At 37.3% G+C, this 27,717-nt stretch overlaps 1 protein-coding gene across 1 annotated transcript in view; it reads right to left on the bottom strand.

Moving 5' to 3' along the window:
• Positions 1–27,717, bottom strand: part of LOC150079236 (protein brambleberry-like) — a 190,781-nt gene that overhangs the window by 130,678 nt on the left and 32,386 nt on the right. Inside the window, exon 4 of the mRNA XM_090382238.1 lies at positions 16,787–17,009. Within this exon, the coding sequence (XP_090238364.1) occupies positions 16,787–17,009 (223 nt within the window). The remainder of the gene's footprint in view (positions 1–16,786; positions 17,010–27,717) is intronic.

Genomic DNA, 27,717 nt, shown 5'->3' with positions numbered 1-27,717 from the left:
TTGTTATATCAGCGAAACAGCACGTAGATTATGTGATCATGCCTCTGAACATGAGGAGGCTATTTATCAGGCATCATTTTAATTGCAATCTGCAAACCAATGTTGAAATATTAGACCATGCCCATGATTCTTGCCATCTCTCATGGTTGGAGGCCCTCCATATAGCTGTGGTGGGTCCCACCATTAATTTGCTGGGACCCGCATACATCCTATTATGGAGGCTTTTATTTTAAATCATGACGAAATGGTCAGTTAACAACAGGGCTAGTGTACGCCAGGACAATTCTTGTGGAGCCTGATGGTTGAGTATTTCATTGTTTTCCTTTCCTACCTTCTTTTTCTTTCTTTTCACCACAGATGATCCACACCCAATCTTCTTAACACATGAACAAGGTTATACCTCTGCATAATATTAAGGGCTTGTTATCGTATATCTTGTTTAAGTTGATAAAGAAGCTCATTGCCTTGAAAGGTGCTTTGTGCTTATTTTATCACTTTTATTTTCATCTTTTATAGCTTTTATTCTCTTTATATTAATAGTTTATTCTTTTATTATTTTTTGTATATAATTTCATATGTAATTGGCTGTATATAATTTCAGTTTTAATTTGTACATAGTGTATTTATTTTTTTATATTTTATTTTATCTAACAGCGTTCGTATACTTTATTTTTAATAAACTACTTATTTTGATTGTCTCATCAGTGGAAGCAATATTCATTTCGTTATGAGGGAGATTAGTCAGTAACTATGACTGGTGGGATCTCTTCCAGGTTTCTAGAAGGGCCAGAACTGTGGCATGGTGCCAAGAAGTGGGATAAATGTCTTCCAGAAAGATTCAATTATAAAATACCAGCAGCATTTGTAAATTTTTGTCATCAAAGTGCTGTAACATTACATAGTATATTCCATCTGGCCCAGCAGCACTGTTGCATGTTATTCTAATGGTTCAAAATATTGAAAAGGCTGGTTATATGGAAGGACAGAGGGTTCAAAAGTTGATGGGTTGCTACTCATTGGTGGTCTTAATTTTCTGGAATTCCAGAGAGTAAGCTGATGTAACTGAGATTTGGGCAAACGTTTTGCCCAAGGCATTGCTATATGCAGAGAGTTCTTGCCCATTCCAAGAAAGAATTGGAGAAGGAGTGGTTGGAAATTTGCCAGAATGCTGCCTAATTTTCTTCCATATTAACCTGGAGTCAGTGTTTCTATTTACATTAGATGCAAACCAAGTTCAGGAATCCTTAACTTGTCTTCGGATGAGATGCACTTGTCTTCGAATGAGATCCACCATTAGATCCACCTTAACCACAGTTAATAAGATTAACTGTGGTTAAGATCGATGAAATAAATTACACTTTTTTTTTTACTTCTTCACTTTTATGCATTCTTCATTCCACCAATAGTTAAAATGCCATCAGGCAAGTAGAGATTCAATAACAGAACTGAGTATTTAGCTGCAGATAAGAGGTTGGATGTGAATAATCCATGAGACTTACAGTCTTACAATTTTCTCATTCAAGGTGATAGTAGACTACAATTTGACCAGGTTGGTTTGAGAGAATTTCCATTTCCTGCAGGGTTGGGCTAATGGTGGTTGTACAGTGATCAGATTACAGACAATTGGAAAACAAAGACTGCCCATGGGATCATCTATAGCGGACCATTCTATGACTATAAACAGTATCTGAGAACAAATTGAAAGATCAATTGTGGAAGTTTGTCCAGTTGGCAATTGCACATGCGTGTGGCCCCCAGTATTAAGAATGGTGAGGTTATGCTTATCCAGGAATCAGTTGGCCACATCTTTCTAATTTAGAGGATCTCCATAAAGGGCAGTGGCCATTGAAATCGAAAGTAGGCAAACAGGGGAAGGTAGCTATATTAAAAGCTCTTCAAGATCTTTGTAAGAGTATGTATAATTTGGTGGGAGATAGACTGAGACTAGTGTTAAAGCAATGTGAATTAGACAAACAACAACAGCTTCAATTTGGGTTTGGAGAGCAATTTGCTTGGCCAGTATCTGTGAATTGATCAAGATGGTCACACCACCATGGGAAGCAACCAGTGTATTGTGAGCTCATTGATAAATATTGAGTAGTTTTTTATGGAAGCAGAAATTTGAGAAGTTAAACAGGCTTCCCTGGACAGAAACCAACTGATGAGTAGTGGTTAATTAAGCCTTAAATATCATTAATGTTGCCATGGAAGCTTTTGCAATTCCACTGTAAAATTACTTGAATTTAAGTAGAAGAAGAAGCTGTATCTGGATGTTTTTTTAACATGGCTGGCTTATAGCGTTGAGGCTTTGGTTTGTCTCTTTTTGGGATGAAAGGCTGATTGGTGTCCATATATTCTTCCACATATATTTCCAGAATTGGATCTTCCTGTTTGGACGAGTCATCTGTATCCATGGATGACTCTTAAATAATCTTTTTTTTTTTAATTCAAACTTGGATTATTTGATGTAGTACCAATCAATGGAAGAGGAGAAGATGATGATGGCATCATAATATGAGTATTACTAGTCTGAGTGTTTAGAGACATTGGAAACTGTTGCTGACAGGGGACAGCCTGAGCCCAGTCAGAGATTGATATGTTTGAAGGGACTGTAATCAGTCTGAGTGGACACCAAGTTTTTTTTTTTTAGAGCACACAGGATGGTTGTCTTTGCAGTTAGAGCAAGTCATTTCTGTCACCAAACAATCACTTGTGATCAGAGGACCCACAGTAGGAACAAACTGGGTTTCCTCTCAATGTCATTTCATAGTGACCATACTTTTGGCAATTATAACATCTCAAGGATTGAGAATGTAAGGATGTATGTGGCAAAGTAGATAACTTGCTTTTACCAATGAAGGTAGATCTGGGATATTAAAAGTAAGAATAATATTTCTGGTAGGTGTAAATTTGTCTTTTTTAATCATAATTCTTTTGACTGCAATCACATTTTGTTCCTGTAGCTCTTGAATTATTTCTTCCTCCATGACATGCAATATATCCCTACTGATATAACATCTTTAGATGTATTTAGTTGCATGGGGAGATACTTTCACTGGAACTCCAGCAAAATTTGTAAGTCGTAGGAGTTTCTCTGAATGCCTGCAGTTTAGAGTTTCTACTAGTAGGTCCCCTGACTGCAGTCTCTTAACCGTATTAGGAGATCTTACAAATGCTTTCCAAGTGTTTCTAGATGAGGAAGGGAGACAATTTACTGAGAGACTGAACGGCAAGTGAGTACAATATTAAAAAATGCAGGAAAATCTGTAGCTGAGGAATTTGTTTTAAAGCGCATGGGTTGTGACATATTATGGTGAATTTCTGTCTCTGGCCAAGAGCTTGTTGGCTCTAATGGCAGAAAGACATTACGATCCAAATTTGCTCCTTTGAGACCTTGGCAGGTTAACTTTTTGCCAAGGTTTCCAGCCCTGCCATGGGAAGACAGGAACAGTGCCTGGTGTGACCAAGCGGAGATTAGTAAGGATTAGTTGTTAACAGAGAAAAATATAAAGAAATGTAGTCTCCTTTTTTGCTTTATAAAAACACTTTGGTATAAGAGCTTCTATCAAATAAAGAGTTTCAGAAAATGTAGGAACTTAAAAAGAACTACTGGTCTCTCTAGAAAGATCAGCAATGAAAGATCGCATAGATAAATTGCCCAGTCACAATTTGCTGGGCACCCAGGGCCAGTTAAGCTAGAAGCACAGCTTGACTTTGACTCACCTATTGAAGCATTCACCAATCACAATGCTTAATAAATAATTAAAATGCTTAATAAAACCATGACTTATCAGAGCCACCATGCAACCATAGACATAAACAACAAACAAAAAAAAAAAAAAAAAAAATCACAATAAGAAATATAATAACATGCTTTTACTCTGGAAATTTTCATAAAAACATGTTGAATAATAAATAAATAATACCTATTAAATTAGTTTTATTAATTAGTTTTGTCCAGTTTACTATACTTTTGTAAACTGAAATTTCAAATTACTGCTTATGATACCATGATTTAAAAGCATCACTCAGGAACGAGAACTCTTTTATGTGATATTATTGAGATATCAAATAGAGGAAAAGGTGAATTTCTCAAACACACTGCAACAAAGAAATTAAAGTGTAGGGTGGACCAGCAAAAGTAACAAGCGGCCAAAATGATAAAAAAAAATTTTCTTGAGATCTCAGGAAAAAAATATTCAAAATTAACTGTTTAAGATTGTTAACATCTCCCCCACCCAAATTCAAATATTTGGCATATTTGAAACCAATTAACATCAAAAAATTTCTGGGGGAAAAACCCCCAGGTGCCCCTTTTCCTAGGTGGATTTCCTCAGCATTCCGGAAGTTCATATTTTACAAAAAAAAAAAAGAAGCACTGATTCAATCTATCTAATTATATTAAGGGAAGCTGTAAAGGTCCTTGAGGTTGTCACAGACATTCTCTCAGATATGCCAGACAAGCTGTACTTGCTAACTGGGAGTCTAAAACGCTGATGGAACTGATATTCGGGTGACACTCAAGTCAAGTGGACAAAATTTCGGCGAAGTCCGGACGGTCTGCGGCAGCAAAATCCTCTGCTTGCACCTTCACAATGGTAGGACTGTTAGTAATCCTGGGTATAACCTCCATGCACAAGTACATGGTGGGTGACCACACAGGTGTGAACCAACGTAAGTAGGGGTCGAGGTGTACCGCCCACACCACATGGAGGAATGCCGCACCTCTATGTTACCAGGCAGTACTAGGTGGTAGATGACTCTCATCAACCGGTGCAATACCACCACTTTGCTTATTGGAGGCTTCAAGTGGAACCCATGTTTAGTCTCTAGAGCTAAGTTCCGGTCAACCCTTCCCTATCTCTTCCATCATGCAGTATGATTGATGCCTTTTGAGGTTATGATGAACATCGTGTCGAGATCCAATATTCCTTACATTTCGAGAGTACAGCTCTAAAACAATGTTCGCAGGCCAGCCACTAGTTAGTACACCGGACCGAACCTATTGGCTTCCGGATCAGCTAGTGTATAATCTTGCTACCTCTACTCTGACAGATAGTGACTGGAGGGAGTCCGAGTAGTGTCTATGCGGGGAGCATTGTCGAGGCCACATTATGTCAAGGATCTGGTTATATTCTTACCATGTGTATGCCATATCCAAAAATTTCATTACTTCATAGAGCATGTCCCACCCACTTTTTCTTACTATTGAATACATCATGAATTGTCAAACTAATAGAGCAAGCTTATCTGTGAAAAGATCTAAACCTCCCAAGCACTTCCTAATTCATTTCACAAATATACGTGGTCTCAATTCTAATCTCAACGATGTCCATTTCCACTTGCAGTCTGCCAAACCCCATGTACTTTTTCTGACAGAATCTCAGTTATCGGTTGATTCAACTACTGCTCATCTCAGATGCCCAAATTATTTGCTGTATGATTCCTTTCGCCAAATAGGTGATACTTGTGCATATGTCCGTTCTGATATTCCCTGTCAGAGACTTGGCAATTTGGAATCTCCTCTCTTTGATCTTCTCTGGCTTAAAATCTGTCTACCTCATTGTGTCAAATTCATCTGTTGTCTCTACCGTTCTCCCAACTCCACTAATCACTTGGAGCTCTGACTTCCTCTCTTTGCAACTTGACTTTCTCCAGACCAACTTTCCTAACAGTGAGGTAATTTTCCTTGGTGATTTTAATGTTCACAACTCCAGCTGGCTTCCATTTTCTAGTCACACCGACCCAGCTGGTCAAGCTGCTGAGGCTTTTGCAATTACTAATGACCTTGTACAGATTTTTCATTTACTTACAAGAATACCGGACAATCCTAATCATACAGCCAATACGCTTGATCTTTTTCTCACAAACAACCCTTCTAAGTACGCAGTCGAAGTGACAAGTCCTTTAGGCACTTCAGATCACAACTTGGTGATTGTCTCTTCTCCAATGGAACCTTTATCTCATGGCTATTCCCAACCTCATGTTGTTTGGCATTACAAGAATGCAAAATGGGATGACCTGCGAGACTTCTTTTCTTCTTTACCTTGGTCGGATTACTGTTTCAAAACTTCTGATGTCAACGTTTGTTCAGATTGTGTCAGTGAAATTATTCTTGCAGGAATGGAATCTTTTATCCCACACTCCACTTTAAAATCTCGTCCTTTATCTAAACCTTGGTTTTTCAATAAATGTGCTAAGGCTGTTCAAGAGAAGAATGTTGCATATCGTAATTGGCTTGTTTCTAATTCTTCAGTTTCATTTTCTGCCTACACCAAAGCTCGCAACAATTGTAAAGCAGTTATTAACCAGTCCAAACTAGAGTTCGAACAGGCTAAGAGTAGAAAACTTGCTTCTTGCCCTAATGGTAGCCGAGCATTCTGGTCTCTTGCCAAAGCTAGTGGCCGCAACTTTTCCCCATCTCTGCTCTCACCTCTGTCCAAACCAGATGGTTCTGTTGTCACTTCAGCCAAGGATAAAGCTGACCTGCTAGCATTCCATTTTTCTTCCAGCTCATGTATTAATGATCTTGGTAAAACACCTCCCACCATTGCCAACACGCTCCATTCAATGCCTCCTGTGGTCTTCCGTCAAAAGGATATCAGAAGGATTTTGATGAATCTTGATGCTAAGAAAGCTCCAGGTCCTGATGGTATTTCTCCACTTGTGCTCAAAACCTGTGCTCCTGAACTTACTCCTATTCTTTGCCGCCTTTTTTCACTTTCTTATTCCCAAGGTGTTTTTCCTTCTGCTTGGAAATTTGCTCATATCCAGCCAGTTCCTAAAAAGGGTGACAAATCCCTCCCATCCAATTATCGTCCCATTGCAATTACTTCTACTCTTTCTAAAGTAATGGAGAAATCAATTAACCGCCAACTCTTAAACTACCTAGAAACCTTCCATCTGATCAACGATCGCCAGTATGGATTCCGTCGGTGTTGTTCCACTGGTGATATTCTGGCTTATGTTACCCATTTATGGACTAATTCAATGGAATGGTTCGGTGAAACACAGGTAGTTGCTCTTGACATCTCAAAGGCTTTTGATCGTGTTTGGCATAAAGGTCTTCTAAACAAGCTTCCATCTTATTGTTTGCCAACTGTTTTTAGTAATTGGTTATCCAGTTTTCTCTCTGATCGCTCACTGAGGGTGATGGTAGATGGCTCTCTATTTTCTAACTTCTTCACTAATGCTGATGTCCCCCAAGGTTCAGTTCTTTCCCCCACTCATTTCCTCCTCTTCTTGTATATTAATGACCTTCTTCCATTGATTGGAAATCCTATCCATAGTTTTGCCGATGATAGCACATTGCATTCCACTTTCCATATTGAGAAACCGTGTCCTGCTCAATCAGCTTCAACTTCTCGAAAATCTGCTACCAATTCTTTAAATCCTGATCTTCAGGTAATTCTCCAGTATGGCAAAGACAGCTTAGTTGATTTCAACCCTTCTAAAACTCAGTCTTGTATTATATCTCAAATCCTTTTTGCGAGATATAATATCTCGCAAAAAGGATTCTTCTGCTCCTATGCTTATCTTTAGTGACACTCCGATTTCTAGGCAAAATGATGTATCTCTTTTGTCGATTACCCTGACTTCTACTTGGTACAAGTAGAAGTCAGGGTAATTTACAAATACATACAAGCACATTACAAATATTTCTTCCTCTGCATCTAAAAAACTTGGTTTTCTCTTTCGCTCTCAGCGTTACTTTTCTTCCAAACAGCTGCTCACTCTATATAAATCGCAAATCTGCCCTGCCATGGAATGTTGTTCCCACATCTGGGGTAGTGCCCCCAAAACCTCTCAGGCTTCTCGATTCCATTCAGAAGAGGGCAGTTAGGTTAATTAAAGATTCATCTTTAACAAAGTTTCTCCACTCGCTGTCTCATAGACGTACTGTTTCTGCTGCATGCCTCTTCTACAGATACTTCCATGGGCACTGTTCTTCTGAATTGGCTTTTATAATTCCCGCTCTCTCTTTCAAAACAGACCGAACACGTGCTACCATCAGCCAACATCCATTTACTGTCCAACTCCAAACTCACAGAACCAACTTTTCATCTTCCTCGTTTATTCATTCAACTGCCATTTTCTGGAACAACCTTCCTTCATACGTATTTCCTGGAAATTAGTCTACAGAAGTTCAAGTCCAATGTCAACAAATATCTTCTTTCGTCTTCTCAACCTCCAACCCAAGCACAGTACTAAGTACTATGAAATGGTAGCTAAAGTTTTTATCCTTATAAAAAAAAAAGGGTTTTTTTTTTTTATAAGGATACATTTGTGCAAATGTATCCTTATTTCACAAAGGGGAATCAAAAGGTGACATGGATAATTACAGAACTGTTAGCTGGACTTCTATTCTGGGGGAAATTAATGGAGTTACTGATTAAACAATAATTCAGGACCACCTAGGCAGGTATGCAATTATATGGCAGTCACAGCATGGATTTTCTATGGGGGTAACCTTGTCTGACCAATCTGATTGGGTACTATGATATACCCAATGATGTACTAGAGTAACAAAGGAAATGGATGGAAAACAAAATTTTGACATCATATACTTGAATTTCAGGAAAGCTGTTTAGTGGGAGGGGACAGACAGTAGTTATTAATTAACTAATGTTATTATTGGAGTCCTCTAGAGTTCAGTGCAGGACCCCCTTGTTGTTTTCTGTATTTATTAATGATACTGATAAAGGTATATCAGGCTTAATGTCTAAGTTTGCAGATGATACACAGGTTGGCAGAGTGGTAATGACAATAATTAAGGCAAGTTACTGCAACAAGATCTAGAAAACTTAGGCATATGGGCTGATAAATGGAATTGAAGTGTGACAAATGTAAGGTACTGACATGGGGCAGAAATCCCAGATTAATGTACCAACTGTGCAGTAATAAACCCAGCATAGTGGAAAATGAAAAAAACCTGGGGATTATGTAATCAAGTCATTTTTATATCATATACTTGGATTTCAGCAAAGTTTTGAAACTGTTGTATATGGAAAACTACTGTACAAATTGGAGCAGCATGGCATTAAGGGCAAGTTTCTGCTATGGATAAAGGGATGGTTGAGTGGGGGAAGAGAGAGTGGTAATCAATTGACACTGCTCTTTGTGGACTAATGTTATTAGTGGAGTTCACCTCAGGGTTCAGTGTTGGGTCCATTGTGTTTTCTATTTATTGATGAAGGTATATCAGGCTTAATGTCCAAGTTTGCAGGTGATACAAAGGTTGGCAGGGTGGTTAATGACAGTATGCTACTGCAACAGGATCTAGAAAAGTTAGGCAGATGGGCTGAGAAATGGTAGCTAAAGTTTAACACTGACATATGCAAAGTACTGTACATGGGCAGCAGTAACCCCAGAGTAATGTGACAACTGTGTGGTACTACACTCAGGGTAGTGGAGAATGAGAAAGACCTGGGGGTAATTGTGCAGTCAGATATGAAGTTTTCTGAGCAGTGCAGACAGGCAGCTCATGGGGTCTTGTCACTGATATACAGGAACTTTGCTAGAGGGGATAAGGAGTGATTAACCCTTTGTATAAGGCAATGGTCAGCCACACCTTGAGTATTGCATACAGGTCTAGAGGCCTCATTTCTGAAAGGATGTAGAGCTACCGGAATGGGTATGGGAATGGGCAATGAGATTGGTGTGGGGAACAAATTGGTGCTCTTACCAAGAAAGGCTTAAGTTCTGCAAATTGCAGCATCTGGAGACTAGGCACCTGCAAGGTGATCTGATTGCAGTGTATAAGGCCTTGAATGCTTTGAGCAAGCTCAATGTTGATGGGATTCTACCTCTTGTTCAGATTATACACCTGAGGGAGCATAAATTCAAATTGAGAAAAAACAGTTGTACAATAAGCATGCAGAAATTTCCCTTTAGTCAGCGGGTGGTTGATTGCTGGAACAAACTTCCATCTGTCATTGTAGAAGTTGATAGCTTAAATTCATTCAAGGAAGAACTGGACAAACAGTTGTACAATAAGCATGCAGAAATTTCCCTTTAGTCAGCGGGTGGTTGATTGCTGGAACAAACTTCCATCTGTCATTGTAGAAGTTGATAGCTTAAATTCATTCAAGGAAGAACTGGACAAACTGGATCTCTTCAATTAGAATTTCCTAGTCTACAATTTGTAGAGCTTGATTGAGGTGTTTAAGGCTTTGAATGGATTGATGAATTCAATTCTGATGGCATTCTTCCTCTTGCTCAGACTAAATGAGGGGACATAAATTCAAGCTGAGGAAGGGTGATTGCAGGTATGTGTGGATGTTGCCTTCAGCCAGCAAATGGTGGACTGTTGGAACAAACTCCCATATGTCATTGTGGAAGTGGGTAGTTTGAATAAATTCAATGAAAAACTTTTCACTCATTTGGAGAGAATGAACAGGTGATGCAGGAAGGTACGGTTTTTTTTTTTTATTTGGCTAATGCTTTTTAAGCTTGCTTTCTTGCATCATTTGCCACTACTAATTCTAAGTAAGAGATAGCTTGATGAAATACAGGAACTGATTAAATAAATACTGGATATATCATTAAGGATGATAATAGCCAGAAAATGTTGAAGATAACTTGTATATAGGATCACAAGTCTTCAGAAATGACTGAAACAGGAGAGGCAGAAATGTTCTAATATGGTTGGGAAATGTTTCTATCGACAAGAAATTATATGAGGTGTGCCAAATAAAGTTCCTAAACTGGTGCAATAAAAAGTGAAGGAGCTCAAAAATAGTTTCATTTTTATTCAAAGTAATCATCACCTGACTGAATGCACTTATTACATCAATCTAAAAGTTTCTGAAAACAGTCATGAAGGCATCCAAAGATATGTTCTCAACATCCTGAAATCTCTTCACTTTGGCAGCAGTTTTCAAGAAGAAGAGGAAGTTGGTTGGTTGGTTGCTGTTTTATGGTGCATTGGCAAAGAAGAGGAAGAAGTCTGCTGGTGCTAGATCAGAAGAGTAGGAGGTAATGAGGCCACGTTTCATCAGCAATGTCTTCACAACAAGTGCGGAACGGATGGGGCCATTGTCATGCAATAAGAACCAGCTGCCTTTCTCTTGAAAATGCACTCTCACCTGGGAAATATGCTTTAATAGCATTTGAAGCACCTGTATGTAGAATGCAGCACTGACTTTCTCTCCTTTAGGTAAACATTCCTTGTGAATCACACCCTGTTTGTCGAGAAACATGATCAGCATCATCTTGACCATAGACTTGTGTAAGTTAAACTTCTGATCCTTGGTGATAATTCTGAAGTCCAATGCATACTGTAACACTTCGTCTCTGGGTCATACTGAAAAAACCAACACTCATCTCCAGTGACAATACAGTCAAGGAAATCAGGATTGTCTTGACAAGCCTGAATGAAGTCTTCACATGATAACACTTTGTTGCTTCCACTCATCCCATTAGGCTGTGCAGCACAAATTTTGCACAGACCACTTCCTTTTCTCTAAATCTTCATGTAGATTTGACAAATCATCTCCTTATTCATATTCAAATCATCAGCCATCATTCTGAGGGTCAAACGATGATCTCTTGCCACAATTTCCCAAACTTTTGCAACTCTGTCCTCATTTCAAGAGGTTGACGAACTCCCACTTCTTGAGCCACTGAGAACATCTTCACACGTGTCTTTGAACTGCATATACCATTCACACACATTGGTATGACCTAACATTTGATCATCATAAATTGCTTTTAACATTTCATACATTTCTGTTGCAGATTTTCCCACTTTCAAGCAAAATTTTATATTTGTTCGTTGTTCCATTGCAAAATCACAACATAGAACATTAATGCTACTGACAAAACTAGTTTTTACTTGCAAACCTGTCAGCCCACTGGACAATCTCTATACCACCATCTGTTGTATAATGTTTGAACTACAAATACTACTTCTGTCTATTTTCAAACTCATCAAACATGACTGCAACAGCACCAGTCTGGGAACTTTATTGCCACACCCAGTATACTACATATAAGTATATACTCTATATATAATTAAGAACACTTTTACCATGTGAAATGGGAAAACAAAATGGGTTTTATTGAAATACAAAATATAAACTCAATATCTACACTAGATTGTTAGAAGGTGAAGTTTCAGGATTCTTTCCAAATTCTATCATGAAAAAAAGTTGATATCCAGACATTAATATGGTAGGGCTGAAAAAATCCTCACTGCTTGATTTTTTTGAATCCATGGTATCTATAAAACCATCCTCTGTGAGGGTATGGTAGTTTCACCATTTTATTACTTGAATCTAGGGAAAACAGGAGGATTTCTTAAAGGCCTCTTCAGTCAGGGCTATGGTTAACTAATTCCATGCGCAGAGATTGGGACTTCATCCTTGTCGGTTAAATCTGTAGGTGGTAGATGACTTTCATCAACCGGTGAAATACCACCACTTTGCTTATTGGAGGCTTGAAGTGGTGAAACCCATGTTTAGTCTCTAGAGCAAAGTTTCCGGCATCCCCCCCCCCCCCCAATACTTCTCCTTCAACCCATGCACGGTACTAAGTACTATAGGTTTTGATACCTTTCGTGTTTGGGGTTTTCATAAAAAAAAAAAAAAAAAAAAAATTCAAGTTTTCCAGCCTGCACAGTACACAGAAAAAATACACTAGTGAAGTATGGCCTAAGATACAGATGTTGCATAAAGACAATAACAAGTTAGTTAACACATGCAATGCACTATTTCAGGAAAATTAGGTTTTATTTCTTAGTTGAGTTTCTTTTTTTTTTGTGATTAATAGAGGCAAAAAGTGAATAAGTAATTATCTTGTTAGCAATTAAATGCTAACTGATTAACTCATAATATATCAAAGTATATGTTTTTACTTTGCTGCACATACCTCCCAATGTAAAATTTATTCTACATTTTGTAATATTTTATAATGACCAGTGTGTGAAATGCAACACATATTTCAGGCGCTGTGATTTAAAAAATGAAACAATCATAATATTCCATCAACACTTCCATAACGCAGTTTATTTATTTTTTTTTTTTTTCCTGCATTTTAATAACAGTTGAAATATAACACTTATTTAACATTTCTGCTGTAATTAATAAGTAATAAACTACGTACAAGTTAGTGCAAATGCATCAATATTAGTACACAGCTAAACTCTGAATTAGCAAATTTTTGCAAAGGCCACATCATTTAAGTTATATCTCATATATATTGGGAATGCCTTCACAGTGAGTTGCCATGAAATTGCATTACTTCGAATAAGTAACGCTTCACCAAGGAAAAGACTGTTGTTACTTATTCTCAGCGGATCCCACTACGCAGACGGCACCGTTTCAGGCTATTTGGCCTTTCTTCAGCTAGGATTATCTATGTATTATTGGAATACATTCCACATAACACAATTCACCAGATCAGATCGCAAAGCTGTCCTCCACAACAGTATAGTTGTTGTTGTGCCACTTTTCATTCATTTGGAGAGATCTGGGTTCAAGTCCTAAAGGCTTCTTCAAACAGGACTGTACTTAGCTGATCTCAAGCAGAGGGAGAAAAGTTCCTTCCCTTGAACTATTCAAGTTTTACAGCATACAATAACATGAAAGCTGCCTTGTCCCACAAACATACATTTGTACGGATATAATACACAACAGTACAAATGGTCTACGTCATCAATGTGCCTAAAATCCTACAGCAGCAGCAATAATGACAAAGCTCTTCTAGATGCCTATACCTCCTTGTTATCTGACTTTGACTTACAAAAGCCAAAATTCTCTGCAATTCAGATCCAGAAGTTGATCAAAACAAATCAAAAGTACAAAAATAAATGTAGAAGATGGTATTACATTCAAGAGATGTAATGACAAGTTATTTTACAAATATTTTCAAATTCTTTTACAATTTTTTTAAATTTATTATTTGGTTTTAAAGATAATTTCACTCTAACATTTGGCAGCAAGTCAAAATAAGAACAAATGTTTAGAAGTTTATGCAGTTTCTATTTTTACAAATTTTCAAAACTTCATGAGAAAACTCTCCACACAGCCCACTTATAGCAAAAAACTTCTGCTCAGGACCCAGATATGTTCTAAAAAGTGACACTGAAAAAGGTTAAAAAAAAAAAAAAAAAAAAAGGAACTTGTTTAATGAGACAGATGTAAAAAAGAAAGTTTATTTTACCATTGTGGAAGAGTAAGACCTACAAAAGCCAAGCTCAATCTGACTTGATACATATTTAGCATACAGAAAATCTCCATGGGCCAAAAATTAAATTGAGCTAATGTTCAATAAGAAAAATTATATGCAAACAAAATAAATTTGTTTGAAATAGAAAATTTAGGGCTGGCAGTGAGCCTGACGTTGAGGTAGCATATATGAACACTTGTGGGCATATTTTAAGACTAATGCCTGTATGTTTTTGTAAAAAAGTGCATGGTCCATTATTAGCTATAGGCATATCAGCTGAATAAAATAGTTATAATACAGTTGTAAACTGTTTTGAGTCCCAGTGATTGGTTTTTCTAAATATACATAGATATTTAGGATGTGGAATTTTTTTTTTTTTTTTTTTTTTTAGTATGTACTTACTGTTTTTGGTCAACAGCCTAAGTGCATATTTAAAAAAATTAAAATGATCTTGAAAAAACAAAAACCTTACTTAAAAATAAACATGATCTTATAAAATTATTTTTTTGTTGTTGGTCAATAACAAGATCACTCTGATGACCTCCCCACTTTTTTTGCAAGTTTGCATTTAATTTCTCTTGAAAACCATTGTTTAATTACAAGTCAATGTTTTCCAAGTTAATTTTTTTGCCAAAGTTGTTAGCAATATACAGGGTTGTTAAAATGAAAATAATCCCTACATAGAGGACTCCAGAACGAGTTCTAAGGCTTGTACTGAAGAGAAATTTGGATAACAGGTCCAATAAAGAATCCGCTCGCCATTTATTGGGAAAAAAAAAATTTATTACAAAATTTGTCACTATATGGTGCTGTGACAATACAAATCACTTGAACAGCACTACAGTTGTTCAATGTGTCCTCCATTTTGGTCCACAACAGTTTCCATTTGAAGAACAGCATTTTCTACAGCAGAACATAACATGTCAACTGGAATAGCCAGCACATGACATCTAATGCTGTCCTTCAGATCTGCCAGAGTTTGACATCCTTCCTGATACACCTGGTTCTCCAAAAAATCCCCCACAACTAGAAGTCGCATGGGGTGAAGTACAGTGATCGGGGTGGCCAAGAGGTCTGGAAACAATGGCTGATGACCCGTTCGTCTATAAAGTGTTGCCTTAGCAATCTTTGGACAACGGTGGATGTGGGGTGGCGCACCATCTTGCACGAATATGGCATCCTGAAGGCACCCACATTGTTGCAGCTCTGGTATTGTGAAATTTGCCAACAATTCATAATATCGCTGTCCAGTGATGGAACAGTTGCAGGGTCCAGTTGGTGTAACCTGTTAAAAAAAAAAATAAAATATGGTCCAATCATGAATGTGGCCATAAATCCACACCACACTGTCACTTTTGGAGAATGCAACAGGACCTCTTGGATGGCTCAAGGATTTTCTGTTGCCCAAATGTGACAGTTGTGCATATTCACTTGTCCATTTAAGCAGAAGTGGGTTTCATCACTCCAAAGGATGTTCCATGGCCAAGTGATATCCACTGTCATTCGCACCAGAAACTGAAGTGCATATGTGAAATGAATATCTGCATCACCATGCTTTAGCTGCTGTAGCATGTGCATCTTGTAAGGATAGTACCCCAACACCTGACACATTACTAGCCTTACAGTGGAATATGGCATGTCCACTTCAAGAGAAACAGCTGGCATACTTGCGCTACCACATGGAGATTGACTTGATAAATCCACAACAGCCATAGCCACATCTTCAACACGAGTAGAAGAGTCCACTCGTTTTCGACCTCTACATGGTTGAACACCAAGATGTCCTGTCGTTTCAAATTTCGCAATCATTTTGCGGACAGCACAAACAGTCATAGGTCCATGCCTTATGCGCTTTTGACGCCGGAATTCTCTGATAGCCGCAGCTGCATTGTTGATGTTCTGATAGTACAGCTTCACTAATAGCACCCTTTCCTGCAACGTTGTTGGCATTGATGCTGTAGTGCAAGCAAACATCTACTGTGTGATTTTGAAGAGACTGCTTTGCTTTTATACAGTATAGTAGAGCTGAGTAGTGGTGCTGTGGCAATAACTTACGATTATGCAAATAACATAAGTTATTTGCATAATTGTAACTAAAATGGTTACGCGCCATACAGTGACAATTTTTTTTTCCCCAATAAATGGCGAGTGCATTCTTTATTGTACCTGTTGTCGAAATTTCTCTTCAGTACGAGCCTTTGAACTTGCTCCAGAGCCCTCTACATAGGGATACTTTAATTTTAACAACCCTGTAGTTTATTATCATTTTTCGCAACTGCCAACAGGCTAAAATGAAATTTCATTTTATATATAAATGAGGTGCCTCCGTAGCCAGGTGGGCAGGAGCAGCAGTGCGTAGCACATGCTTCTTGATTAGACTGGGGTTCGAGCCCGTGACCACCAAATACGGTGGATGCGGAATGGTCAGGGAATGACCACCACATATACCCGGAGCAATATGGCCTTAGTTGCTAATGTTCCTAAAAACCAAATAACAAACAAACAAACATATATAAATGATTTTATACTAAATATTGTATTGAGATTGCTCAATTAAAAACAGATAAATATGAAGAGGAAAGTTATAAAAAAATTTTTAAAAAATTGCATACTATACCTAATTTCTTTTTTATATGTTCTGTCATATCAGCCAATTCTTTTTGCCCAGATGCAATAAGTGCTTTTTCTTTAGTCAAATAACGAAGGTTATTCACAACAAACTTCTGGACATTTTGCTGAGATGTTTTGAGAATTTCTTGACGTTCCATCAACTCTTTCTGACCACTAGCCATAGAATCTAAAGTCTGACTTGTAAGCTGACTAACCATTTTCTGATCGTTCTAAATAAACAATACAGAGAAACAATTCAGAATCTTCTTAGTACATCATGGCAACACAAATGTGTTTTTTTTTTTTTTTTTTGCAAAGACAATCTTTTCGCATAATTCAACCACTTCAATTCCATTACCCACAGCACAAACTAAGACATCAAAGATATACATACAAGGAGATACACCCTACCAAAGGTAGCTTATACGTATCTATATTTTATATTTTGGCTTGTGTCTAAAATTTCTAGACAAACAAGAAATGACAAATTCCATGTTTATCATGACTATTTATAAAACAGTATTAAATCCCCTTTTACATTAATTAAAACAGTTATCCTATATATACAAACCCTCAAGCAATTTCTAGATTTCTAGTATATGTCAACAAAAGCAATTTACTATTTTTCCCAAGAAGTGCACCATGAATTTGTCTTGCATGCATCTCTTAGTTTCATCCTACAGACATTCAATAGGTATCTGAACTGAAAGCAACCAGAAAGTTTCTGAGCAGTATACCACAAAATACACATAATGTTAGTGCACGCAAATATGCACACACGTAAAAATATATATTCTGTACTTAGATACAATAACTCTTGTATCTAAGTACAGTAGTATCTAAATTGAAAATTTATTTTCAATTCCTCTTGTATCTAAATTGAAAATAAATCTTCAATTTTCAGGTTTTGTTATAATGAAGTTTGTAAAAATGAGGTCTGCCAAAAATGTTAAGAACTTTAACTCTGTCTAACAATAATAAGAATAATAATTTTATTTTAGATTTTTTTTTTTTTTTTTTAAAAGGTTACTTTTATATATGAGAGAAACTATGAGAAATAAACACAACTGAAATAAAAAGACAATTAGTATCACATAAAACAGTAAAGCAGAATCACAGTATTAATATTAAAGGAAATGTGAAAACCAATTAAATCTTTAATAAATTAATCTAACTGAACCCTCTATATGGCAGGCAAAATTCAAATCCACCAGCATCTGCTGGTGAATTTTATGTATCAATCAGTGGTTTTCTTGGGAGGAAGGGAGGCAAGAATAGTTTAAAATGGGAAACTTTAAATTAAAAATCATAAATTTAAATTAAAATTGGTAAAATTAAAATTTTTGAATTTGTTATCCATTATTTGGATGAGATCAAAAATTTTAATTTCCCTCTTAGGGACTGGAAAAATTATTTGGTTACTATTTATTTCAACACAGTTGGTTACTATTTATTTCAACACATTAAAAACACAAGGGATCAAATGTCTTTGACCTAATTCTCGCTAAGAACCATTAAATATATAACAGTTCAGACACCAATAGCAGAAAGTAATTATAATATAATAAAATGGATAGCATCCATGGAAATTTTAGTGGTCAAGGGAAAAACTCAGGGCCTTAATAAGAGCAAGTACTACGATGAATAGGTTGTTTCTTGATCTCTATTAACCAGAGCTATTACTATACGTAACTACTACATCCAAATAGCATCAAAAATATGATAATTCAATAAGTAATAGTGGAGAGTGATTAAAAAAGGCCTTGAATGGTTTGAGCAGGCTCAAACTATTCAATGCTTTACCTAAAGGCAAATTACTGCATATCTATTCTTCCTCTTGCTCAGATTATGAAACTGAGGGGCGCATAAACTCAAATTGAGGAAAGACAGTTGTAGAATAGATATGTGGTAATTTTCCTTTAGGCAACAGGTAATTGATTACTGGAACAAACTTCCATCTGTCATTGTGGAAGTTGATAGCTTAAATAAATTCAAGAAAGAACGACAAACTTTTGGAGCGAATGGATGGGTGAAATGGGAAGAGAGTGCGTGTGTGTGTGTGTGTGCGTGTGTGTGTGTGTGTGTGTGTGTTTTGGCTGATGCTGTATAGGCTTGCTTTCTTGCATCATATGCTTCTACTAATGCAGTAGAGGATTGCAAAAAATAATAATAATAATAATAAAATGGATGACAAGAGCTCAAAGGTTTAATTGAGCAAAAGAAAAATACATGGGTTAGTTACAGGTATCATAAGGCAATGCTTCTTTTGATACCTATAAACAAATATATAATAAAACCACTGATGGGTTAAGACTTTCAAAAGCCAAGTAAGAAAAATCACTGGTGAAGAGAGCTAAGAACAGGGAAAAGGAATTCTAGTCATATATGAGTGCAAAAAGCAAAAGAGTAAATACAGTAAGTTCCTTCAGAAGATTAAAGTGGCAAAATCAATAATCCAGGAGGAATAGTGAAGTCAAGACGAAAAATGTCAAAATGTAATATAAGGGACATAATGATATCTTAGAAGCACCTATCTGAAAAGCTACTGAGGCTGAAAGAGCATAAACAACCATTAGTAATGTTAATGAGTTATCATTAAATTCAGGGACACTGGAATGAAGAAGTGCCATAGTTGATAAGATTATGGAGTCTATGGTTAAAGATACAACACAAGGCCATTTCAACAAGAATGGCATTCTAAATATGTCTCAGCATGGTTTCATGAAGGTTGGATATTGTGCCTGATAAATATAATAAATTATTATGACAAGTTTAAAAAAGCAGTGATGTAAGAAGCAACTTTGATATTATATATGTGGATTTTAGTATTTTTTTTTTTTTTTTTTTTTTATGAAAACCCCAAACACGAAAGGTATCAAAACCTATAGTACTTAGTACCGTGCATGGGTTGAAGGAGAAGTATGGGGGGAGGGGGATGCCGGAAACTTTGCTCTAGAGACTAAACATGGGTTTCACCACTTCAAGCCTCCAATAAGCAAAGTGGTGGTATTTCACCGGGTGATGAAAGTCAACTACCACCTTTGATTTTTTTTTTTTAATATGGTTCCTCATTAGAAATTATACTACAATTTGGAGCAAGTCAGGATAACAGGAAAGCTTCCTCAGTAGTTTAGGAGTTTGCTGAAGACAGGAGATAGAGGGTGATCGCAAAGTGGTATTCATCATAGTGGACTGGAATAGCAAGTGAAGTACTTCAGGGTTCAGTGCTCTGATCTCTTATCTTATCTAAGATAAGGTCAGACCTTCTTATCTTTCTAACTGACATTAATAAAGAAATACAGGGAAGCTGCTATCAACTTAACGGTTGGGAGGTGGTTAAAACCAGGCTATGCTAATTCAAAGTATTTGGACTGAATGCAAGCATAGTCTGAAAAAAATGGAAACTAAAGTTTAATGCTACCAAATAAAAAGTAGCACTGACGTAAGGGAGAGAGGAACTGAAGGATTTTCAGAATGAGAAAGACCTGGTGATTACAACACAAAAAGAGTTCAACATGCAGTGCAACCAAGCAGAAAGAAGAGCATGGTATTTTATCTATGATGGATTGGAATTTTGCAAGTAGAGACAAGGTGATTATCCTCTATAAGACAATGGTAAGACCACAAGTGGAAGATTGCATCTAGGTCTGAAGTCTGCATCTAAAGAAAAATAGAGAACTTCTAGAGAAGATGCAGTGATAGAAGACTAGATTGGCAAATGCATTATTCCTATGAATGATCAGCTTAGAAGATGTGGTCTGTAGAGCTTAAGCAACTAAATACCTTAGGGGATATGACTGAAATGTATAAGGCCCTCAGGAGGAATAGTAAAATGAATGAGGGAGGAATATTCTCAATGTTAAGTAATACAAGAATCACAAGACCAGCTATAAAACCTTAAGGCACATTAGACTAGATCTTATGAATTCTCCCCAAAGGGATACTTCATAAGATCTAGTGTGTTGTGAAAATTTTCAAGAATGGCTCAGGGCAAAGAGTTTGGTAAAATTCAAGGAGCTTGACAGCTGCTTTTTGACAATGGGAATAACCTTTTTTTTCCTTCGTGTGAGTTTGGCAGATGCAGAATAAATGCTTATTCTTAAGAAGCCCGAAAAAGCCTAATATTCACAAAATAATAAAAATAAATATGTACAGACTAAATACCCATTAAAGAAAGTATATATTTTTAAGAATTGGAACTGAAAGGAGCACCAATTCTAAAATTATTTACAGAATTCTGATAAAATTATTTTACAAAATTATTCTGCAAAAATTCATAAACAGCTCCTTTTCTAGATAAGTTTCTAAGGCTGTGACTCTTTGGTCACCTGGAAGGTATCAAGATACAATTGAAAGGATGTATCTTATTCCTAGACAGTTACTTCCTTATGATTCTTTAAATTCTCAAAGCTTCTGAACAGCACTGGATTTGTTCTCAGTGAGCAGGATCCTCTTAGTATCTATACAGGTATTGGCTCAAAAACATGTAACATCAATCAAATGTAAAATTCTGATTTTGGATGGGAGCTGGTTTTCTGTAGTGGGATTACTTCATTGATTACTATGATTGCTTCATTAAATACTTCGCATTTAGAATTTGCATTTGGTAAAATCACCAGTTGGTACTACTGCAAAGAATTTAAAGATCAGTGATCACCTTTACAAAAGCAAAACCCCTTCTCTTTAACTTTGGCAAGTACATCTAAGTAGATCCAACATCAATATATTATGATCACTGCCACCTACCGGTTCCTTTATCTGGGAATTCTTGATGCATGAAAGATAACTGCTGAATTTTTTTTAGTAAATCAAGATCTCTGCTAAGATCATTTTATTCATTTTGTGTCATTTTGTATGGTTCTTCAGAGGGGAAATTGGAAATAAAATCACAATCTGCTGATGTGGAGAGTTCAGGTGATTTATCTTGGCCACCACCTGACTCTTCATCAGATTCTAAAACATATTCAGCCGGGGGCTCATCAACGGAGGTCCTCCATGTGGTACAGGTCGAACAGCAGACAGTATATTCGGGTAGCTTAAGGTACACTTTTTCTTCTTGGAAATCCCTTGCTGAACAGGTGGTACTATACAAAAATAACAGTCCATTATATGATCTGAAGGCTCTCTCCATGTCATAGGCTAAATCACAAAGGCATTGAGTGGCCTTTGTAATTTAGCCAGCTGCAGAGATTAGAATGCTGCACAAGTATTGTAGCATATATAAGGTACCCAGCTTTTGTCTTGGTCCCCCAACCTTGCAGAAAAAATAACAGTTGTATGTTTATTATTATCAGAATAATGACATACTTCTGTGATGCAAATGTCACTTCACCACAGACATAAATTTCCTTCTTGCCGGCACTGACATCAATGGTCTAATGGATTTACTTAATATTGATCACAACACCCTTGAAAGACTGGAGATTCTTCATAGAATCTTCTAAATTGAGTTTATGAGAGCGGTTAGTAAAATGAATGAAGACAGAATTTTCACTATTATAAAGAATTCCACAACAAGGAGTCATAAATTCAGGGGAAGAGGTTTAGACTAGATTGTAGGAAGTTTTCTTTTACCAGCGAGTCATTACTGCTGGAACAGGTTGCCTTCGCAGGTAGTTGAGGCTGAACACAAAGTTCAACTAGAGAGTTACTTATGTGAGGAGGGAAGCAAATAATTTGTATTTTCTTGTCTACTCATTTTTTTTGCTAGTGCAGCAAAAGCATGTGGCTTCATTGCACTACCAGGCTATTACTAGAACGAAAAGTTATCCACACTATTTACACACTTATGCGGCACATTAAATTTTAAGTCTTTGCTCAGTCAAAAACAACAAGTGTAGCACAGCCAGATGCCTAGCTCAGACTGAATAATACATCTAGCCAGGAAATAGTGACTCAGCACCAATGGCTGCAGTGTAGCCACACGAACTGTACCTCAAGGCCAAATTTACCCAAAAATCAAACAAAAAGATGCTGAAAGTGACAAATTTGGTAAATTTTGTTAAGTATCATCAAAACTAGAGACAACCCATTTTAACTGCCATATTCATATTTAGCACATTAATATTAGTCGAAATTGACTAATTTTACTACTGAAACATTTTAGCTTTTGACCAGCATAATCAGATCAACAGTATTATTTCTCATTTTTGCCTCTGTAAAATGCTGTAGAAAACAGTCATACAAGTAAATTCAGAAAATTTCTGCTAACGTGTGAGTGACCAACCCATAAGTTTCAGTCAGTATTTGGAAAGTAAAAATAATATCATAATATTATAAGATATTATGATTTTCTGGGTCCACTACAGCCAGGCCTCGTATAACGCGAGTTCGATTAACGCGATTTTCAGTTAACGCTATTTTAAAAATTATGCCACTTTTCACTTTACACGATGAAAATTTTCAGTTAACGCGATTTTTTTTTTTTTTTTATGCGATAGTTGAAAAAGATTTGAATCGCGCGTTAAGCTTACCTCGAGTCGTACGGTCAATAAACGAACGTTTGCCTGCTGCCCGCCTCGGTGTGTTCCATAAACCATCGGAAGAAGATGTGTTACTTGTTTGTCTCCTGCTAATAAAGTCAACGCACACTTGCATAAAAATTCAAAATTTTTAAATGAGCCAGATGAAAATGTTACCGCGGAGATAACGGTAAAATAATCTGATGAAATCTTTTGTATTGCATAGAACCTCAAACAAAAGGTTTGAGGTTCTCTGCGATATTTATTTCGCCAGGGCCCAGAGAAGATTGTTGTCATCTATTGGAAATTGATTGATGAAAAGAGAAAGTCAACACTGTTCAAATATTTCCGCAACAGTCATTTCTTCATTGTGTATTTTATGTCAGAGGTTCCCAAACTTTCTCGGTTCACGGCGCCCTTAGTGTCTCAGTAATTTTTTCAAGGCGCACCCAGACCAAAAGAAATACCTAACAGTTCTGTTTAGTAGTTAGGTCCAAGCAACTTAATAAGAAATGCTGAAACTGTGAACTACCTCAAGCTAGTAGTTCGCGCGGTGTCCGACAGATGTCAAGTATCGCTGTGTTTCCTTCGAAAATTTAAAATATTCCGCGGTGCACAGTTTGGGAACTGCTGTTTTATGCAATAAACATTTAATTCCATAATTATTTTCATTATCTTTTACATTGTATACAGTTAAAAAGTTATTTAAAAGGTATTTTTAAAATTCTTTATGGACATTCCAGAAGGTCAAGGACCAATTACAATTTTTCCTATTGATTATTATATTCGATTAACGCGTTTCCGTTTTGCGCGATGCGCTCGCGGGACGAATTAATCGCGTTAATCGAGGCCAGCCTGTATTTGTCTTTGTAGTTGTTTGTTATATTCATCATAGTTATTTAGCCTATAACATACTCTTACTCTCAATTTTGTTTTCCCAGTGCTATGTCACACCAAACTAAATCAACACTGCACTGGCCATTCACAGCAACTGGGTATATTGCCTTAGATTCGACATTCTTAACCAAAAGCATAACTTCCCTCCCCATCTGTTCTTTCTTTTTACATTGTACTGACCATATTCAAGTTCTCCATCCCATACGTTTGAATGGCACCATGTTTACAATATCCACATCTGATGACTTAACTAGTATTTCAAATTCATTAAATTTGTTTACTATACTCTTAGCATTTATGTACAAGCAAGTATACATACACTTGCATTTGCTCTTAGTAATCTTAACCCAGCCTATGATGACCTCCCCAGTAGGCCTTGTAATCCTTGACATCTTGCTTTCAAAGCTGCTGCATGTCCTAATAAAAGCAACAAAAGAATCACTTTCACCTCAGATTGCAGCAACTGTTTATCTATTAGTCTGTGTGTTCTCCTCATACAAGCTAGCATTAGAATTAGCCCAACCTGAGTTGAACCTGTGTAGAAGAGAAATTAAGAGGGATCTCCAATTGGAGAGAACACATTGAACATAATGGTTAAGAATGCTCACAAAGTAAACATTAAACCAAAGATGTTCAGGAAAAATGTTATAAATGGCCATTTTCTTATTTAGCATTAGCAAAGGCACATGATTCAAGAAAGCAAGCTTATATAGCATCAGCCAAGAAAAAAAAGTTCTCATTTCATCCATCCGTTTGCTCCAAATGTTTGTCTAGTTCTGCCTTGAATATATTTAAGCTATCAACTTCTACGACAGATGGAAGTTTGTTCCAGCAATCACCCACCCACTGGCTAAAGGCAAACTTCCACACATCTATCCTACAACTGTCTTTTCTCAATTTGAATTTATGCCATCTCAGGTGATTATTCTGAGTGAGAGGAAGAGTCCCTTCGGCATTGAGCATGCTCAAACCATTCAAGGCTTTATATCTCAATCAGATCACCTCGCAGGTGCCTAGTCTCCAGACACTATAATTTGCAAATCTTGTTGCCCTTCTCTGTAATTGTTCCAGCAGCTCTACATCCTTCTTAAAATGAGGATTCCAGAACTGTATCCAGTACTCAAGGTGTGGCCTGACCATTGCCTTATATAAGAGGATAATTACCTCCTCAACCCTGCTAGAAAAATTCCTGTATTTCATAGACAAGACAACGTCAGCTACTCTTGCAGAGCATCTGCACTGCTCAGAAAACTTCATATCTGCCTGCACAATTACTCCCAAGTCCTTTTTATTCTCTACCACTGTCAGTGTAGTACCACACAGTTGATACACTACTCTGAGGTTACTGCTTCCAATATGCAGAATTTTACGTTTGTCAATGTTAAACTTCAGTTGCCACTTCTCAGGCCATTTGTTCAACTTTTCTAGATTCTGTTGCAGCAGCGTACTGTTATTAGTGTCATTAACAATCCTGCTGTCCTTCGTATCAACTGCAAACTTGGACATTAAGCCTGAGATACCATCACCAATATCATTAATAAATACAGAAAACAAAAATGGACCCAACACTGAACCCTGGGGGACTCTACTAATAACATTAGTCCACGAAGAGCAGTGTCCATCAATTACCACTCTGTCTTCTCTCACTCAACTATCCCTTTATCCATAGCAGCAATTTTCCTCCAATGCCACGCTGCTCCAATTTGTGCAGCAGTCTTCCATGTGCAATATCAAAATCCTTTCTAAGATTCAAATATATGATATCAAAATTATTCTTTGCATCCAGTTCCTCTGTGACCACATCATAGTATCCAATCAGATTGGTCAGACAAGACTTCCTTCCCCTTAACAAACCCATGCTGTGTCCGAGCTTTTTTTTTTTTTTTTTTTGTTAGTTGTTGGCGCATCGGCTTCTGTGGCCATAATGCACCTCCCAAGGTTTTTTGCATTACTCTGATCCAAACCCGAAGCGGGATTCGAACCCGCGACCTTGGGGTTGCCAGGCAAGCATTTTACCCACCTGGCTAGCCCGGTTGGCGTGTCCGAGCTATAACTGAAGTCTTGTCTAGATGATCCTGCAATGCTTCTTTAACCAGTGATTCCATTATTTTCCCCGGAACACAAGTTAAAATAACAGGTCTGAGTTATTGTGTCACCTTTTGAACCCCCTTTGTGAATTAGATATATTTGTACACCTCCAGTCCATGGGGACCTCCCCTGAGTCCAAGGAAGCTCTCATAATTATGGCTAAGGGTTTACTTACTTCCTTTGCTGCCTCCTTTAATATAACTGGATAGATCCTGTCCACCTCAGTTGCCTGCCTTATGTTTAACTTCAACAATTTCTCCTCCATTTTGCTCTCAGTTATTACAAAATCACTTAGCTCCCTGTTAGCATTTGATAAACTTCTGACACTGCCTCATTGAATGACTCCTCATGTGTGAATGTAGATGAAAAATACTCATTCAGTTTATCAGCTACCTGAGCATGATCATCAATAGTCAACCCATCTATGTTAAGTGGTCCAATCTGATTCATCCCCTCTCTTCTAGAGTTTACATAAATAAAGAACTCTTTGCTGTTTTTCTTCGCATCCTTTGCCAAAGATTTCTCGCAATCTGCCTTTGCCTGCCTAACATCCTTTGTGACTTTGTTACAGATAAGCTTATATCTATCATAGGCTTCCGTGTCACCTGTTAATATATAATGTATCCCATGCATTTTTCTTCTCTGCCACATTACCTCAGGGCCTCACATTTGGTGAGTATCGGCTTGGCAAACCCAGGGTCCTGAGCTGGACATCATCATCATTCTTCTCGGTGATTCCTTTCTTCTCTCTCAAGGTGGGCAGGAGAAGCAGTGCGTAGCACACGCTTCTTGATTAGACCAGGGTTCAAGCCCATGATCACCAAATACAGAAAGGTCAGGGAATGACTACTGCATATCCCCGGAGAAATATGGCCTTAGTTGCTAATCTCTCTCTCTCTCTCTCTCTCTCTCTCAGGGTAACTCAGGAATTTTTTTTTTGGGTAGTGCAGCCTCAGCCCTTAGGCCTGAGCTTCATAGGCCTCAAGCATAAGCCTCAGGCTTCCTTGCACCATATGGCTAATAATAATGTCTCATTAGTTAATCTGGCATCCATTTAGGCCTAAACCTTGAACAATAGTTCGTATGAAATGCCTAGTAGCTTCCAAGATTAATTCTTTGAATGCTTTCCATTTTGAATTTGCTGTTGCTAACATCATCAGTTGGTCCCATTGAATAGAATTTAAATATGGTATCACACCACCCTAGTCACCTTTACGAAAGCAAAAATCCTTCCCTTTACCCCTGGTGGTAGTTACCTCTGAGTAAATCCCACTTCAGTACGCTGTGATCTTGCTACCTAGTGGTTCCTTTATCTGCATATTCTTAATGCATGAAGAATCACTACTGATAATCACATCAAGAGTATTACTCCCTCTAGTTGCCTCCCAAACATGCTGCTGTAGAAAACAACCATCCAATAAATCAACAAAAGCCTTGCTAGTGTGTGTGTGTGTGACCAACCCACAAATTCCAGTCAATATTTGGGAAATTA

This window comes from Mastigoproctus giganteus, chromosome 10 (genome assembly GCF_048544385.1).
Source record: "Mastigoproctus giganteus isolate SK-2022 chromosome 10, ASM4854438v1, whole genome shotgun sequence".
Taxonomy (NCBI): domain Eukaryota; kingdom Metazoa; phylum Arthropoda; class Arachnida; order Uropygi; family Thelyphonidae; genus Mastigoproctus; species Mastigoproctus giganteus.
Note: the sequence above shows the minus strand (reverse complement) of the source record. Positions and strands in the feature narration are given on the sequence as shown.